General features: G+C 49.3%; 5 protein-coding genes across 5 annotated transcripts; 2 read left to right on the top strand and 3 right to left on the bottom strand.

Moving 5' to 3' along the window:
• Nucleotides 1–137: 137 nt before the first annotated feature.
• CI109_100900 (uncharacterized protein) lies at nt 138–5,257 on the bottom strand (the record flags this gene model as incomplete). Its single annotated transcript, XM_065966862.1, has 20 exons — nt 138–1,015; nt 1,081–1,321; nt 1,404–1,429; nt 1,485–1,543; nt 1,679–1,743; nt 1,793–1,876; nt 1,938–1,962; nt 2,024–2,214; nt 2,297–2,377; nt 2,437–2,521; nt 2,575–2,655; nt 2,717–2,726; nt 2,784–2,823; nt 2,886–2,952; nt 3,003–3,079; nt 3,144–3,201; nt 3,268–3,516; nt 3,587–3,993; nt 4,061–4,917; nt 5,032–5,257. The coding sequence occupies 20 exons, from the start codon at nt 5,255–5,257 to the stop codon at nt 138–140; spliced, it is 3,807 nt and encodes a 1,268-aa protein (XP_065822934.1).
• A 456-nt stretch (nt 5,258–5,713) lies between these two features.
• On the bottom strand, nt 5,714–7,575 carry CI109_100901 (uncharacterized protein; the record flags this gene model as incomplete). Its single annotated transcript, XM_032002555.1, has 10 exons — nt 5,714–5,791; nt 5,851–5,878; nt 5,950–6,193; nt 6,282–6,352; nt 6,418–6,583; nt 6,656–6,761; nt 6,820–6,849; nt 6,938–7,070; nt 7,163–7,226; nt 7,308–7,575. 10 exons carry the CDS (start codon nt 7,573–7,575, stop codon nt 5,714–5,716), a joined length of 1,188 nt encoding a protein of 395 aa, XP_031862894.1.
• Nucleotides 7,576–8,452: 877 nt separating this feature from the next.
• On the top strand, nt 8,453–10,022 carry CI109_100902 (uncharacterized protein; the record flags this gene model as incomplete). The annotated part of the gene is made up of 10 exons (XM_032002556.1): nt 8,453–8,485; nt 8,562–8,598; nt 8,655–8,737; nt 8,812–9,003; nt 9,093–9,259; nt 9,321–9,338; nt 9,395–9,491; nt 9,574–9,613; nt 9,672–9,829; nt 9,903–10,022. The coding sequence occupies 10 exons, from the start codon at nt 8,453–8,455 to the stop codon at nt 10,020–10,022; spliced, it is 945 nt and encodes a 314-aa protein (XP_031862895.1).
• Nucleotides 10,023–10,297: 275 nt separating this feature from the next.
• On the bottom strand, nt 10,298–11,714 carry CI109_100903 (uncharacterized protein; the record flags this gene model as incomplete). Its single annotated transcript, XM_032002557.1, has 5 exons — nt 10,298–10,716; nt 10,781–11,000; nt 11,128–11,331; nt 11,428–11,560; nt 11,674–11,714. 5 exons carry the CDS (start codon nt 11,712–11,714, stop codon nt 10,298–10,300), a joined length of 1,017 nt encoding a protein of 338 aa, XP_031862896.1.
• A 140-nt stretch (nt 11,715–11,854) lies between these two features.
• Nucleotides 11,855–14,274, top strand: CI109_100904 (uncharacterized protein; the record flags this gene model as incomplete). Its single annotated transcript, XM_032002558.2, has 13 exons — nt 11,855–11,857; nt 12,169–12,260; nt 12,320–12,382; nt 12,453–12,559; nt 12,627–12,718; nt 12,800–12,970; nt 13,037–13,190; nt 13,246–13,293; nt 13,351–13,505; nt 13,616–13,805; nt 13,862–13,880; nt 13,951–14,148; nt 14,208–14,274. The coding sequence occupies 13 exons, from the start codon at nt 11,855–11,857 to the stop codon at nt 14,272–14,274; spliced, it is 1,359 nt and encodes a 452-aa protein (XP_031862897.2).
• Between the last annotated feature and the right edge of the window lie 1,501 nt (nt 14,275–15,775).

Raw genomic sequence — 15,775 nt, forward strand, 5'->3', positions numbered from 1 at the left:
ATTGTCCTGGTCTCCCATTCCTTGCCCTTATATATGCATAATCTACCTCATACAACTTGCTTGTCATGTACGATGCACTCATAGCATACAAGCATGTCTTCGTGCACGTGCGTCTCATAAAGCTCTATGCAATAGATCTAAGACGTACTCGATCCCCTCAGCGTTACAGGCTTTTTCGGGACGACCGGTTTACTCTTCTTTGGCGAAGTCGACAATCCCGGAGCCTCAAGCACCGACTCTGATTCCTTCCCATTGGGTATACTCTGTGAAGGTGCATTATCTCCTTCTTTCCCATTCGACACACTCTGAGCAGGCGTTTTCGCGGCCTTCAAACCCTCCCTCAGCTTCGTCAATATCACGTCTGGCGAGACGGGCGAGGTTAGATCATCTGGCGGAGGTTCGTTGAAACCCAACGATTTCCGCGCTACAGGTTTCAAAAGTGGCGGGTAAGGTCCTGTAGATTCAGTCGGTGCTTGAACAGACTGCTTCGGTGGCACATCCAGGGTAGCTTTGGGCGTTGGAGGCCCAGACCGGGGTGGTAATGGCGGTGCTTTTCGGTTTAAGGCTGTAGCTGACGAAGGCACAACGACAAACTCCCCCGTCGATGATGGTGTTATACTCGGCGAGGAAGTGCTCAATGTTCCTGGCGGAAGGGTGGATGTCGAAGAGGGACCTGTACCGTTAGACACTACTCTAGTAGCGGGTCTCGGCACGGCAGGCGGAACGCGTCGATCCGGACTCGGCGGGACTGGGATACTCGCTCGCGAGGGAATGGGAGGCGGCGCACGTCTGATGCCTCCACCGTTATGAAGCGGTGACGCCGATGCGCTGTTGGCCAAAGCTCGAAGTGTGGTACTGGCTGAAATGTTGGATGGCGGGGGTTGCAAACTTGAGATAGAGCGAGTACGACCCGCTGCAACAGTGGGAGTACCTTTCTCCTGCATTGATGCAGCGGAAGATGGTCGAGGCGGTAGACGAGGGATGTGCTCCGCTCTGAGTGTTGGTGTCACCGAGACTGTTTCCACATTAGTGTCAGAATCGTGCCAAACATGGTAATTACCAGGATGGTGTCGAACTTGCCATTTGTCAATCCGCGAACTACATCTTTCACTCCTCCACCATGACTCAGGCTCCTTTCCACCTTATCGTCCAGTCTCGCTTCTCCCGCACCCCCAGACCGCAGGATAGAATGAACAATCTCCTTTGATATCGCATCTTTCTTCACGTGGTCGATCTCACGGATCGTCGCGTCAAAGACGGCGTACACAGGTCGATGATCCGACGTCATTAGCTCCGTGCGATTGTATTCTTTCAGGCGAAGCTGAAAAGGACAGTATCAGCGATGATCCTACCTGATACTTTCGCTGGAATATAAACAGATATGATGCAGACCGAAGACTCACAGCTGGTCCTTTGAACAGGATACGGTCTGAATGAACATCATTAGCGTTGTTTCCACTAGGTCGGGTACTTGTCGTGCTCACCAGTCCAAGCAGGTATTCTTTGCTTATCACTCGTATCGTAGTTGTTGGTCCCATTATCACTGAAAATCAATCATCATCAGCCCCTGACAGATCGCAGTATGCCACGATAGGTAGCTACACACTACTTATATGTCGGTCTGAAGCAGTAACCATCAGCATCATACTGCGAACTCTAGTAATATCAGTCTACTCACTGGAACCTAATTGGACCCTCGTCATATCCCATGAAAACCTCGCCAGCGTCCATTGCATTGAGCAGCTGTCAGAACATAATGAGTATCTGACAGTCTGGAGTACCGCACACTTACCTGATCAGCTCCGAGGAGGGAATCAAGGTCACCCGCTTCAATCAACTCTCGTACTTCGGCATTCGAAGATCCGATCCTGTAGTTCTGTGTAAGATATATCAGCAGCTGTACAGAATCCAGCCAAAACCCTTCCTTCTATACTCACAAAGTCCGCGGCCCAGATGATGATTCTTAATAGCATACATGTCATCAGCTCCCTACCTGAAGTGGAATAGACGCATCTGAGCTTACTCATGGTCGTCGATCATCTTCCCTCTCAGAAATTTCATACCACCGACTACTGTTCTCCAATCCGAGTTCCGTTCCGCGACGTTACTGTGCCCCGCAGCAAGATGACAGCTGACGAAACAGATCGTAGAGTCGAACAGATCGAAACGTATTCCGACACCACCTTTGTTACCGCTAAGTCCTTGCAGACCGGTCTGCACGGGTTTTACATCAGCGACAGCACATCGGCGCTGCGGTCACAATCGCTGTCGCTGTAGTCTGGCTAAGAGTGCGTACCTTCTTCGTGGTACTTTCCACGCCTCGCATACATTTCGCCAGATCCGATTTGACCACTACGATCAATGCAGTGCCGACAAGCTACACGCGAATGCTCGTCAGTTGCCGGCTGCTCTACCTTTTGTAGCCAACAAACTGACCTGTTCACTTCGGAATAAGAGATACTCCGACTTCTTCCCCTTCCGCATTGCGAAAGTATCCATTATGTACTTTTCCCACATCCGCCTGAAGAGGGTCAGGTCACATCGCAGCTCATACCGCAGATAGGAGAGGCTCACTTCTTGGCAGGATCAGTTTGGAGTATCTGTCCCGCGGTGAGTTCTACGATCTCCTGGAACGCGATTTGATAGATATCCGGTCTGAATGATCGACATTAGCTTGACATTCTAACTCAGACCAGGGAAATCGTAGTTAACGTACTCAGGGGTATCTGTGGGAGAGACTGTATCAGTGCTTCGCACTGAAATTGAAGTGGGGAACAACTCACTCGGTGGAAACAGCCAAGAGTCGAGCGCTTCGTCAGGAGCCTTCGTGAGATCTTGATTGTCAGATACAATAGCCCATCGTTGGGCCCGCGATCAGTACACACCTTGCCGTTCAGGTTCCAAGTGCCCGAGAAGATCGTAATGACACGAGTTGATGAATACTCATTCACCCTGTCAAAGCATTAGCTGAGGCAGGTCGAGCGCTCTTTCAAAGGACTGACCTAGCTTTGAGAGCGCTGTGCACCGAGTCACTGATCGGATCGAACAAAATCACCGGTCTCTGCCCGGCCATCATGCCCTGTAGATGACGTGAACCGTCAGCGAGTCCGTGATCTTACAGGAAGCGGAAGGAGGTCGCTCACGAGCAGCATATCAATAGCCGTTTGCTTCCCCTTGTCCTGGAAGTTATTGATATACGCCCTGTGTCGCGTCATACCTTGATTAGCCCGACCTTTCACATGAGAAGGGTGAAGCAATGCCACTTACCGTCCCACACTCTTCGTCGCATCACTCAGCAATCCTGCAAACGTCTTCTTTCCACTCCTCGTAGCACTGGTATTGATCGCTCCAGTCCCGGCATATATCTTACTCAGTCTATCACCGTTGTCTGCCCATAATTCTCGATGCGCAGTCCAGATCGTTGTGCTGTTTTGTAGCGGAGATCCTATGGACACCAAGAAACGTTGGAGTGTAAGTTGGGCAATGACGTTCTGGACATAGTTTGTTCTGTCGAGGCTGCGAAGAATAACGTATATCAGATACGTTTCGAGTTCTCGCTGAGGAACAAGGAATGGTGATTACATACCAATCGAGACAATTGGTCCTAAAAACTCCTTGCTGTTGCTCAATGACCTGTCCAGTAGTCGCATCTATCGCTGTCCATCCAAATCTCTCCATTGAATCCATCACTTCTCCCAATCTAGTCGAGAAATCAAATTTCACCGCTTCTTGTCCGTTCGCCCTGACTGCCGAATGGAAATCGTACGGCGTCAATTCGAGTGTCCCTCTTGGAGATGCGTCCATCTCCTTCTTCTCTGGTATGGGTGTATGATCGAGAGTCTCCTTCAGCGTTGTGAGATGATCTGAATAGGCGGCGGATAACATTGATTCGGCGTCTTTTTGACCTAGGAGATTGACAGCGTGGACGGAATGATACTGTTCTAGTAGTTCTAAGAAATGTTTGTCGAATGCTGGCTGCGTAGCTTGTGCTGGCTGGAAATGACCGACCGGTATGTCAGTGCCCTATCAACGAACGGCTATGTTTTGGTAGCACGCTCACCCTTGTGATCTCCACTTTCTGCTGTAACGTTTGTATCCCTGCACTCGGTTGTTGCCAGAAAAGAGGTACTGATCCTCTGACTTGGACATGACTCATGACCACATTCTCCGTAGCAAGTATCAATTCGGTCTCGACAAAATTCGCAACTTGTCCATCATCGTCTATCCCCCTAGTCCTGAATCTCGCTCCTGCTCTCTTCCAACTCAATCGTGAGATCATGCCCAAGACCGCTACTTCCGGTTTACCGTCAGTCGTCCAACCGCCTGTTGAGAGGGGGAGAGAACCGCAAAATCCTTGAATGATGGGGATCAAGAGCGTTTGACTGTCCAATTCGGTTCTCATGTCGTCTGAAAGGGCGGACCGGAAAGTGAGGAATGGGGCGAGCAACGATTTGTTCCATACGAATCGTTCGTCAAATGTCTCCAAGGGATGTTGAACTCCACCATCGTTCAGTTCAGCTTGTACCGGATTGGTCTCGCCCATTCGCCTTGAGATGTCCCATTTACATCCTTCAGCGAAGAAGAATCCGCCCGACTCGAGATACTTTCGCATCCCATTACATGGGTTCTCGACACCTTGTTGAGCAGCTTGAGACATGGTCGATGTGACGCTGGAAGCGGTGCTAGGTCCAGGTCCAGCGATCGTAGGATCATCATAGTCGAGCGAGTCGTATTCACCATACGTGCTGGCAACAGAATTATTGAGCAGGTCTGGTGGATCCCAGAACGATGACGAGAGCGAGTGAAACTCGACAGCAAGGACTCTGGACGGTCGGAGTGTGGAATGTGGGAGGAGTGGGGCAAGTGTCGTTGAGTGAGAGACGAGTAAAAGGAATATCTCTGGTATCGGTGACCGGTCTGTGGAAAGCACAGATTCAGCACAGTAAATTCCACTAAGCAGCACCCTTCGGCAGCTCGAAGAGGTGACAACAAGCATAAAAGTGCAAGAGAGCAAGAGAGGTTCCAACTCACCGCTCGGAACGCTTGTCACTCCTAAAACACCCTCCACTGTTCTACCTCTGCTGGCTCTCACCAAACCCCTCATATCAACCTCCTCAATCGGCAAGAACTCCGCCACCACCACACTATTCGAGGCTTTCGATTCGCTCGCATCGGGTTGCCGGAATATCAGCGCGTGAGTCTCAGTGAGAAGGAAGTATGCACGAGGCGAGGGTCTAAGGTAGAGTGTCGCTGGCATCGTGGAGGTTTATGTTGGTAGTCCACTTGGGTGGGGATAGCCCAGGCCGGACTTGGTTGAGGGTATGCACGCCAAATCACGAGGGCGTAGAAGTATGCACGAAGCAGTAGAAAGGGACGGCACAGACAGGTATGTATATAGTAAAAGTGTATACGTGGGTAGATTGTAGTTGACGATGACAACAATAACATTGAATCGATACCTCGAAAACAAGCTCAGACGTACGAGGAGTGGACCGGGGCACCATTGCCGAAAGCGTTCCAGAATCCTGCCATGACGCTGCTATTTTGGTCAATACCGACTCTCAACACCAACAGTCGTATAGATGCAATGTTGCGACTTTGAAGTACGAAAAAAAGCTTATGCATAACAACCATGTATGAGTATATGCTGCAGTATGAATTATACAAGTCTCAGCGCCATGCTATCGAGAAGAAACCTCGCCACCCTCCACGCTCATGCCTCGTTCAGGGCCGACAACAAGTCTCGGACAGTCTCAAATGTGTAGAATGATACAGCGATCGACGGAGTGACCTGGTATCGCGTTCATGAGCTAATGGCATTGAGAAGGAGGCAAACTCAATGTAGCTCACCTTGATTATATTGGGTGTCAGACCTCGACTAGAGGAGAAGGATTACGGGTTTAGCCCGGAGCTTTGTCGACTTCGATAAGAAAGATCAACAACACTCACTACATCCCCTTCCAGAACCCTTCATTTCTAATGATCTGCCTCAAGGCGTCGATCGCTCCCGTATATTGAGGCGAGATATTTGACAGCCCAGCAACTTGCAACTTCCGTCTCAAGACGTCGAAAGGGTGGGTGAATATTAAGGATGTCGCTCCTGCGAGAGCACCGCATCCAAGCTTTCGAGCAGCAAGTTCGCCTTCGTTCATCGATTGAGTATTGAGGTTGACTGGCAGGATACGCGATTTCACTGCACGATGGGTTCATTGTATCAGCCGATAAATACCAAGCAAGCAGATATTTACTGTTTGATAAGAAAGAGTAAAGGAGACACTCACAGGTTTCGTAAATGTAGAAGTTGAGCGAAACATATGGCGCTACTCCAACAGCTGTTGCCCAGCAGCCTCGACTACGCACACAGTCAGCTAACAGCCTCTCTCGAATCTGACACATAGTGCGACGAGGTTCACTCACTACAACCCTTTAATCCCACCTTCCGTCCGATATACCTTCTTTGTCATACCAACCATCCCCAACCTCGCATCTTCTGTTGAGAACGCTTCTCCCGTCTTCCTCATAGCCATCCCAGCTGTAGCTATTGATAGTCTAGCTCTAACAAGGTCTAAGGGGTAAGTTGCGGCTGTGACATATACAAGAGAGAGTCAGCGAGGATGTACGATAGCAATAGAACGGCCGGATCTGTCTCACTTACCGACTGCAACGATACCAGCCCCTGCTCCTGCCGTTAATCGTAATGGTGTGGACAATTGCGGTTCGCCCGACCATTTTTGTAATACACTCTTGAACCCTCCGTATGACTATGTCACACACTGTCAGCTCTTACTGGGTTCAATGACCAGACACCAATTAGCTCACCGTGAATTGCAATGCAGAGTATGGTAATATCTAAATCATAAAACAACCGCACCGAATTAGCTCTCTTCCCTTTGGTTACGTCGCCATTATCGGACTGTCGATGCAAAGTACAACTCACTCTGACTACATTGATCCCATTACCCTTCATGAACCCTCTCCATCCTTCGTTCTTCCACATCCGTCCGAGCGATTCCCATACGCCAGTATACGCTTGACCAGACGCACCCTTACTCGAAGCAGCTTGTACTTGTCTACAAAGCGACGGAAGGGTCAGCCGAGCTATGATCAATGCTGCCTGTGATGACAGTCCCTGTGGAGAAGGGGACTGTGATGCGATACATACAGGATGATCTTTAACCTCTCGAGTGGACTAACGACTGTCCTGCTAGTAGCACCTGCCAAGCCACCTGGTCATAGCAGTACACTTATCAGCTCCTGTCCTGTACGTCTCTTTGCTATACATTCAGATGTTCCGAGCCTTCACTCACCCGCTATAAAGGTGTTGACCACCATCTGATTATCCGACATGATCTCTTTCACCTTCTGTGTCCAAGTCAAACCTTCTTGTATTTCGTCAACTTCCTCTTCCACCTCTTCCTCTGCTATACTGAACGTAGATGTCGAAGCGGCAATTGCAAAATCGGCCTCCTGAGGCTGGGTTATTGTGTGATGCGATTGAGAGAGAGGATCGGAGACGCTACTCGTTGTTGAGGAAGAAGATGAGGAAGAAGAGGGGTTGACTTGATAGCTTGGCATGTGGAGGGTGGGGACATGCTACCCCGGTCTAACGAAATAACCTTTAAAATGTTTGCTGTGCTGAATTGGATGCAGTATCGTGATGCCAAGATGGATGCGGTTTCTAATTACAAGATGTGAGAAAGTAAGATTGAATGAATGTATTGGGGATTATTAGATTGTCACAGTATTTGTTGATAGTGAGGATAGGATAGATAACTCACAACGATGGATGGCGTAAGAGCGCTCTCATTCTGCCCCATTGAACCGTAACCGTAACCGTACTATCTACGCGCGCACGTAGATCAGAGATCTCCTTGTTGCCCTCCACTCGGATTACATCGGATCATTCATTCCGACAACAAAACTAGATTCCGTCCACTACCGCATCGTTGTGTGTACGTATCAACTTTGAGACATGCTTTTGACCCAGTGACGATAGCATGCATGTACTGCTACAATGAGATCGGTCGTCTGCGCTGTCGTTATCAGTCTGAACATCACTGCTATTCTCGTGTTGTGACTCGCCTTATCTCCGCCGGGCTGGATGTGCCGCTAATACCGACACGAGATGACACAGTCAGTATACAAGCCGATTCCCTCCTCTCTGCTCGCTTGACCTTAGTAGCCATGCACGATTTATCGCCTCATCACGTTGCGAGATGCCTGCATCACCACAGACTGGGACAATAGCAAGCAGAAGGGAGATAGACAGGTCACGTGATTGACCACACGGTTCCCACCTCCACCTTTGAGGTCCAAGCTCGGGTAGGAAAAATACAGTCATCCGCTATCATACATCGCTGTTTTCCTCCTTACTCAACATCTTCTACCATCACTTTCCATTCGGTATTTGCAAGCAGTTGATTATTCCTCCATCCACCCGTAGTTGGTCAAGATGTTTGCTGATCCAAAGGTGGGAGAACTGGAGGTGAGTGGTATTATCTGTATTTATGTTAAAGGTGTGTGAGGAAGAGGAAGACACGCTGTTAGGTTTGTCACCCTAGGCATGGGTGGAGAGTACCGTCGATGGCAAGCGACTCAGTGAGAACTGATAAAGTCTTTCGTCCCAGCCCTTCTGATTTGGTTCTTCACCGTAGACGAATATCGAGTCGAACATCGACCAAGAAAAAGCAATAGAAACTACCCCTCGACCGTTTGTTATCTCAAGACTGTCGACCAAGTGAGTGCCTGGAGCTCACTCTGTCATTATGCGTATTCCCACTCTGCCATGTTTTTGTGCTGATCAAATGACAGTCCTTCGCTATCAAAATGAAGAAGTCCGCTTCACTCGTTTCGGGCGCGAAGGGATGGCGAACCAAATGCTACATCGACGGAAGGGGACTCCATGAAACACAGTGGAAGGGGGACAAGCCAAAAGTTTTCAATCGTATCATGGAGACGGAGAATGGGCTGCTCTACAGTTCTGCAATGAGCTTTGCGCCGCTAGTAAGTCATCGACTTCTGCAACTCCTTGGCAAGCTGCTTGCTGTGGGTGGTGGACATTGTGACACTTACGTTTGTCCGCGAACTTTCAGAACACAACGGACGACGAGAATAGAGTCGACATAGACGAAGAGACTCTGAAGAGGCTTGGTACGATTGAGATCATTCTGCAATACGGAGAATGGACTAGGACGCACCAGATGAAAGGGATGAACACTACTTCCCTTCTTGATTGCACGGTCCACGAGAAGAGCAAGAAGTGAGTTGGTATCCCTCATACGGTTCAAAGAACAGGGTTCACTGATGTATGTCATGTAAAGGATGGGATATACTGTCAAGTAAGTGAAGCATTCTTTCCCACAGTTGAAAGTTCACTGGATACATTACCGTGTAGGACTTCCGATCGTCAACCTATTCAAGACTACGTCTGTCACAGCGTGAGATTCAAGCCTCACCGCGATGGTGAATACTTCTATCGATTTGTGTTCCATGTGAGTTCTTATTGTTCTGTGACGACCTCTTTGCTACCCAAAGCAATCAAGACTCACACTTTCTGCCATTCCCTTTGATTAGTATCTCCCTCGTGCTGTCTTAACACACATCAAGATCATCGGTGAGCGGTATTCTCGTGGCTGACGAAGAAGCTCATTTGGCATGGTCCGACTTTCCAGAAGATCCCGAAGAAAAACGGATCGTCCTTCAAGCAGCAGCAATACTCAAGCGACGGCAGCAAACGCACTCCCTGGCAGACAAGAACAGCAAGCAAAAGCAATGTCCTCTAAATGCCATTGCCGAGGAAGAACCGAAGAAGAGGAAGTTGTCGCCAGAGGTGTGTTGACCATCCACGTTGCGGTTTTGGCCCCCGAACACGATCACTCACTTATGTCGGACTGCTTTGCCAGCTATCGGAAAGTCATAAAGTTGGAGTGAAGGAACAACCCGGTCAACCCAACAGGAGACGATGCGAGAAACCAGCCCATAAGGGCTACCAACGAGCTCGCAAGACGACGAGACAGTTTTGAGAATTGGTGCTGTCGTTGAATCACATTCAGTACAGGATACTTGTGAGGAGGGAACGTGTAAGGTATCAGGGGTATAGTAGTCTCAAAAGGTGTGTTGGTCGTCATTCATGATTGTTGAATCTAGCCATGTTGTACAAAGGGTAGTATGTTGGGTCGCGAACTTGTCAAGTAACATGTTATATGTCATGTATTCCCCATGGTAAACTTGATCGCTCCACTTGGATAACAGTCAGTCCAGAAAACGCCCCGTCGACCGACCTTACCCGGACAATGACCTAATACCCCTTACTGACGGTCACTCTGACGGCTCTATGATCACTCCATCTACCTGTCCAACCATCCACATCCCCTTCTACGAAATTGTCCAAACAAGCATACCTCGTCGCCACCCATCCACCTCTCCCCTCGACTCCATTTGCATCTCCCACATCTATCTCTCCGAGCTTGCGAGAGACGGGTCCCGCACCCAGCATGATAAAGTCGATTCGGGTGGCATTACGACTACCGGGCGGGGCGAAATCCGTATAAGTATGGACAGGACCATACGGTCTCGTTTGCACCGGTGAAGATTCGTCATTGTACTTCCGTGTCGAGAAATGGGTGAACGTGTCTAAGAACGTATAAGATGGTTGATTGGAAGGGAGGGGATGGAGAGAAGTTATATTTCGATATCCATCTTCGTGTGGTGGTGAATCTAGGGGTGACATAGTTCACATCAGCACAACCACTTCTACCAGCCAAGACGCGTGGGGACCCACTGAAATCGCCGAAGAGAAGGATGACCCCTGGCTCAGAAACATTCTCTTGCTTTTCCACTTTACCGACCCATCTATGTATCTGTGATCGGATGAGCAAACTACTCCGTGCGCGTGCGACAAGACCTCGATGGTCGTAATGCGTATTTATGGCATGTATGAGCGGGCCTCGGTGTTTGGTACGGGTTCGTAGTGATAAGAAAGTAGCGATCCGCGGTAACGCCTAGAAGCTGTCCCATCAGCACAGCTCTCGGTATCATCTCATGCCGGACGTATGACTACGTCCGGCTAGACTATGTACTCAAGACCCCTCCCCCCTCCCCACCCAGCCCGCAACGGTGCCGACTCACCGCGTCCCATCCTTTTGATCCTGGTACATCCGGTGTGGACGATAACCACACCGTTGTCCAATCTACCAACTCGTATTTCTCGTTGTTATAGAAGATCGGACTGTATTCCCCAGCCTCTTTACCGTCATCTCGCCCTACACCGACGTAACTATATGTCTTGCCGAGAAAATGAGTTAAGTCCAGTAGCTGACTGTGCAGGACTTCCTGCGAGATGGAAAGGAAGTATGTGAGCTCAATCGATGGTCATTGAGCAAAGACTGGGTACCAGATGACCTGGGTTGGAATGATTCGACAACTCACTTGGAATCCTGCTATGTCGAGAGGACCTGTGCTGAGCAACGTATCGACCAAACGGGTCTTACGCTCGTCCCATGGTTTCTCAGAGTACGGATCATTCCAATTGCGTGGTGGGGAGTAGTCATGGTTATTTCGACTACATGGGCGTCAAGGGGTCGAAGGCATGTATGTGTTCAATCAGCTATTTGACCCTGTATGAAACTGCGCAGAACGCCATCAAATGATGAGAAGGGGATGACTATCACTCACACGTTGACGGTGGCCACATGGATCTCCTCCACTTCTACCATCTTGTGCTTTGAGCTGTTGGAAGTAGTCGCTTGCGCTGGATGTGGATACGCTCGAATATCTGTTACCATCTCTCATCTGTCAAAGTGTAGCAACCGGAACGACGAAGACTGTCTGGATGATAGCATCAACGTGCAAGTGTATGGTGAGGATCAAGTGATTTGTTGTTATTGCGCTAGATCATAATAGATTGACGTAATCCAATCTATCCCAATCAACTGGTATTGTGGGGTCTCCACGTCGAGATTAAATCGCACTGACCCTTTTATCAAGCGAACGCCTGATTGTTCACTTTTCAACATTTCGTTTCATCCAACATTCATTTTGTCCTCCGCCCAACACCTATAGCATACTGACTACCCACCTCGGTCTTTCTCACTCCTTGACTGTACCTCCTCCCTCCTTTAAGCTTGACATCTGCCTCTTTCGAAAACGTTCGAAACGGGACTCAGTTAGCGATCTGTACGACGGCTAATCATGATGGATGTTGACAGTCAGCCGGACGTCAAAGTGAATGGCGATGTAGCGCAGAACGGCAAGGACAACGCGTAAGCTCACCACTTATGGACCTTGTGACGCGTTGACATCGAGCTGACACTAAACACAGCGCTGAGGGGAGTACGAAAGACCATGATTTCTATTTCAACTTCTACTCGTCCTTACAAAACCAGTCAGTTATAGACAACCGCCTGATGATATTCCTCGGTAGGGTTATAGAACTGACCTTGATGCGATCGTAGGGCGAATATGATCGGAGATATCTCCCGGACTGGAACCTATCGAAAAGCGATCTTGGGAAACGCAGCCGTTGCATTCAAAGATAAGGTCGTTCTAGACGTTGGTGCAGGTATGTGATTTGTCTACTTCAAACTGTAAAAAGCGATGCTGACCAGCTGATACGAACGTCAAAAAAGGCTCGGGTATCTTGTCGTACATGTCTGCTCAAGCAGGTGCGAAGCATGTAGTCGCTTTGGAAGCGTCCTCGATGGCAGATAAGATGTCAATTGTGAGTCCGTGATCCGTTGCTCAGAAACCAGCCTTGTCACATAATCTATCTAAAGCTGACCTTTTGCTCGTCCGTTCCCAGCTCGTCAAAGCTGCGAACAAAGGGAAATCGAATCCTCACCTTCGAGACAAGGTTAGAATAGTTAGAGGGATGGTTGAGAACAAGAAGGTTCAAGAGGAGGTATTGCAAACTGGAAAGGTGGACACCATTATCTCTGAACCGATCGGCGTGATGTTGCTCCATGAGAGAATGGTATGTGATTTCTGGTCATCGTCTTAATCTACAAGCTCAACGCTGATCATGGTACTTGTTCACTAGGTTGAGTCCTTCTTACTGGCACGAGATATGTTCTTAAAACCAGGTGGTCACCTCTTACCCTCTGCCGGTCACATCTTCTTCTGCCCCTTCACAGACGAAGCGCTGTACAACGAAACGGATCAGAAGGCGCAGTTCTTCAACACCACGCTATTTGGTATGCCTACTATTCGCCACACGTGCAGCTTGAATCCGCTGACTCCTCTGTCTAGGTACCGACTTTTCTGAATTGTACGCCGCCGCACGAGAAGAGGTCTTTGGTAAGTGATGCAAATGAAGAGTAGCTGCACGCAGAACGCTGACGGTATCTGGTGCAGCTCAACCGGTCGTCGGCATGTTCCCTCCTACATCACTTGTCTCTACCGCCTGCCCACCAAGGTCATTCGACTTCTATACCTGCACTAAGGAGGAACTGCTTGAATTCACAATACCGGTCGATTTTGTCGTTCAAAGAACAGCCCTCGTCCACGGAGTGAGTTTTGACTTCTTACCCATATTACACCTGCTTCGAGTTTGTATTTCCCCATCTCAGTGTCGCGCTGTAGACTGCTTTCATAGCTGATTCGGGTTTGACGAACACAGCTTGCATCGTGGTTCGATCTTGACTTCCTTCCCAACCCCTCAGCCACTTCCCATGATCCAGCTTGGAACTACCCAATCATGCCTGCCAACTCATGGCAGTGGATGACTCAGGACTCACCGCTGAACCCTGCACCTACACCACCTGCACCGAAAGATGGTCTGAATGTAATTCTTTCTACTGGACCCAGTGGTGAGTCTGCTCGTTTGCGCGCGATTGATCTCGCAAGCTGACGAATTTGCGTGTAGCTCCACGAACACATTGGCAGTAAGTCCTCTTCCTGAAACGAATTGTGGACCGTGAGATATGAGTTGCTGACCACTTACAACGCCTATAGACAAGCCCGTCTCCTCCTTCCGGAGCCACTCGCCGTCAACAAAGGCGAGCGTCTCACCGGTACCCTCTCGTTCAGAGTCAACGATGCTCGCTCTTACGATATGGTCATGGATCTCAGAGTGGACAGACCGGGACCCGAATTCGATGTGAACCCATTGAAAAGGCGAGCAGAATATCAATTGCAGCAGCAGTGCTTCAAGTGAGTGGTGACCCAGCTTGGAAGGTATCGAGGGCTCTACTGATGCTGGACTTTCATAGCTACTCGTATAATCCGGATGCCACGCTGGGAGGGTTGGGCTTGAACGGCTCGGCTGTAGCGCAATGAACAGATGGTACTGTGACTTGCTTGACGTACGGCACGTAGTGTGAGGACGAGATAAGGATAGATACAAGGCGGGAAGAACCCGTACTTACCCAGCATTGTCATGTATATGCAACGTACCATGTGTGATTACCGTCTCCGTGGGTTTACTGTTTGGTTCTAGGACAAGGCACATCATGTGGGACCGGGAGGCGGAGGGGGTTCCGTTTCATGAGTCATGTGTCATTTATGAGACACACAACTGTAAGAATGACTACTCCCTCGGCCGCGGTGAAGGGCGTGGCGTTGACCGATGGATGACTCCAATAGTAGTCCCCGTGGTCTCCTTGCTGAGCAGCTGAGCTCGGGTGATCGAGGCTTAAGCTTGTTTGACTGCGTCGACATCGTTCCTGCCGAATCGGTTTCTCATCGGCACATCGCTTGCGGACTGACATGACAACGAAATGTGTGAGAACATACTGGACGACCTCCACCCCAGTTCATCTCTCGTTCTCTCTCTGACTCTAGCTCGGTCATGGACATTAACGGAAGCAATTCTGACTGTACGGGGATGCTCGGCATTATGAATCCAGACAAAGTGGGAGATAAGATTTGTGGCGTTTTTGTGTCTCCCCCTTCCCTCTGTGTCTCCCATCCGGCATACTCACTCTCTGTCAGTACATTTTCCCACGCTATACTTGATCAGGTCCTCCAAGTCATGAAACATGTCAACGGGCTAGTCCAAGTACTAACATTGAAAGATAACGATCATCTCATTCACATGGTCAACAGGTTGTCACCCCCTCCTGTAGTGTAGTGTAGTTTTCTTACACGTTCATGCTTGTATTGTGTCCGGGAAGTTTTAAAGTTTCATTTTTCGCAACCCGTTGCTTCCCAGGAGGGATCAAAAGGACCAGGACCAATTTCTCAGCTACGTTTTAGACGTAGTACGCGCGCCGTCATCATATTGCGTTGTTCACGCTGGTCTACCTGCTGGGTTTTTTTTTGATAACAACAACAACAAGCATCATACTGCGAGGTCTGCGCCCGAACAAATCGCATCGCAGTCGAAAAGAGGCACGGAGAAGATTCCCACCAACCCATCCCATCCTATTACAGTCTTACTGGTAGGGTGGAAGAAGGGTCAACGGCACATGTTCCCACGCGCGGAACCAAGGCCAAGTCTTCTCGTACAGCAATTCACATACGGTAGTTGCATCTCGATAAGCCAGTAGTACAGGGGATATTTTCGGCATCGTTAGCGTAGTTGATTGGCAGACCCGAGCAGTTGTACAAAAGGATCGATCTGATATCAATTGGGCACCTCCGGCGGTATCACCAGTCAATGAAAAGTGGTTTGTATCGCACGCACGCCCGCGGACAGTTACATAGATTTTCGTGCAACTAGAGTCGTCAGAGAAAGGTTGTGATCGCCAAGAAGCATACAACACAAAACAGCGGAAAAGACACGGACAAGGACAAGAAAAAGCAATCGAGAAAGAGACGGGCGGAATTGAGAAACAAA

The sequence above is a fragment of the Kwoniella shandongensis genome, chromosome 2 (genome assembly GCF_008629635.2).
Source record: "Kwoniella shandongensis chromosome 2, complete sequence".
Classification (NCBI taxonomy): domain Eukaryota; kingdom Fungi; phylum Basidiomycota; class Tremellomycetes; order Tremellales; family Cryptococcaceae; genus Kwoniella; species Kwoniella shandongensis.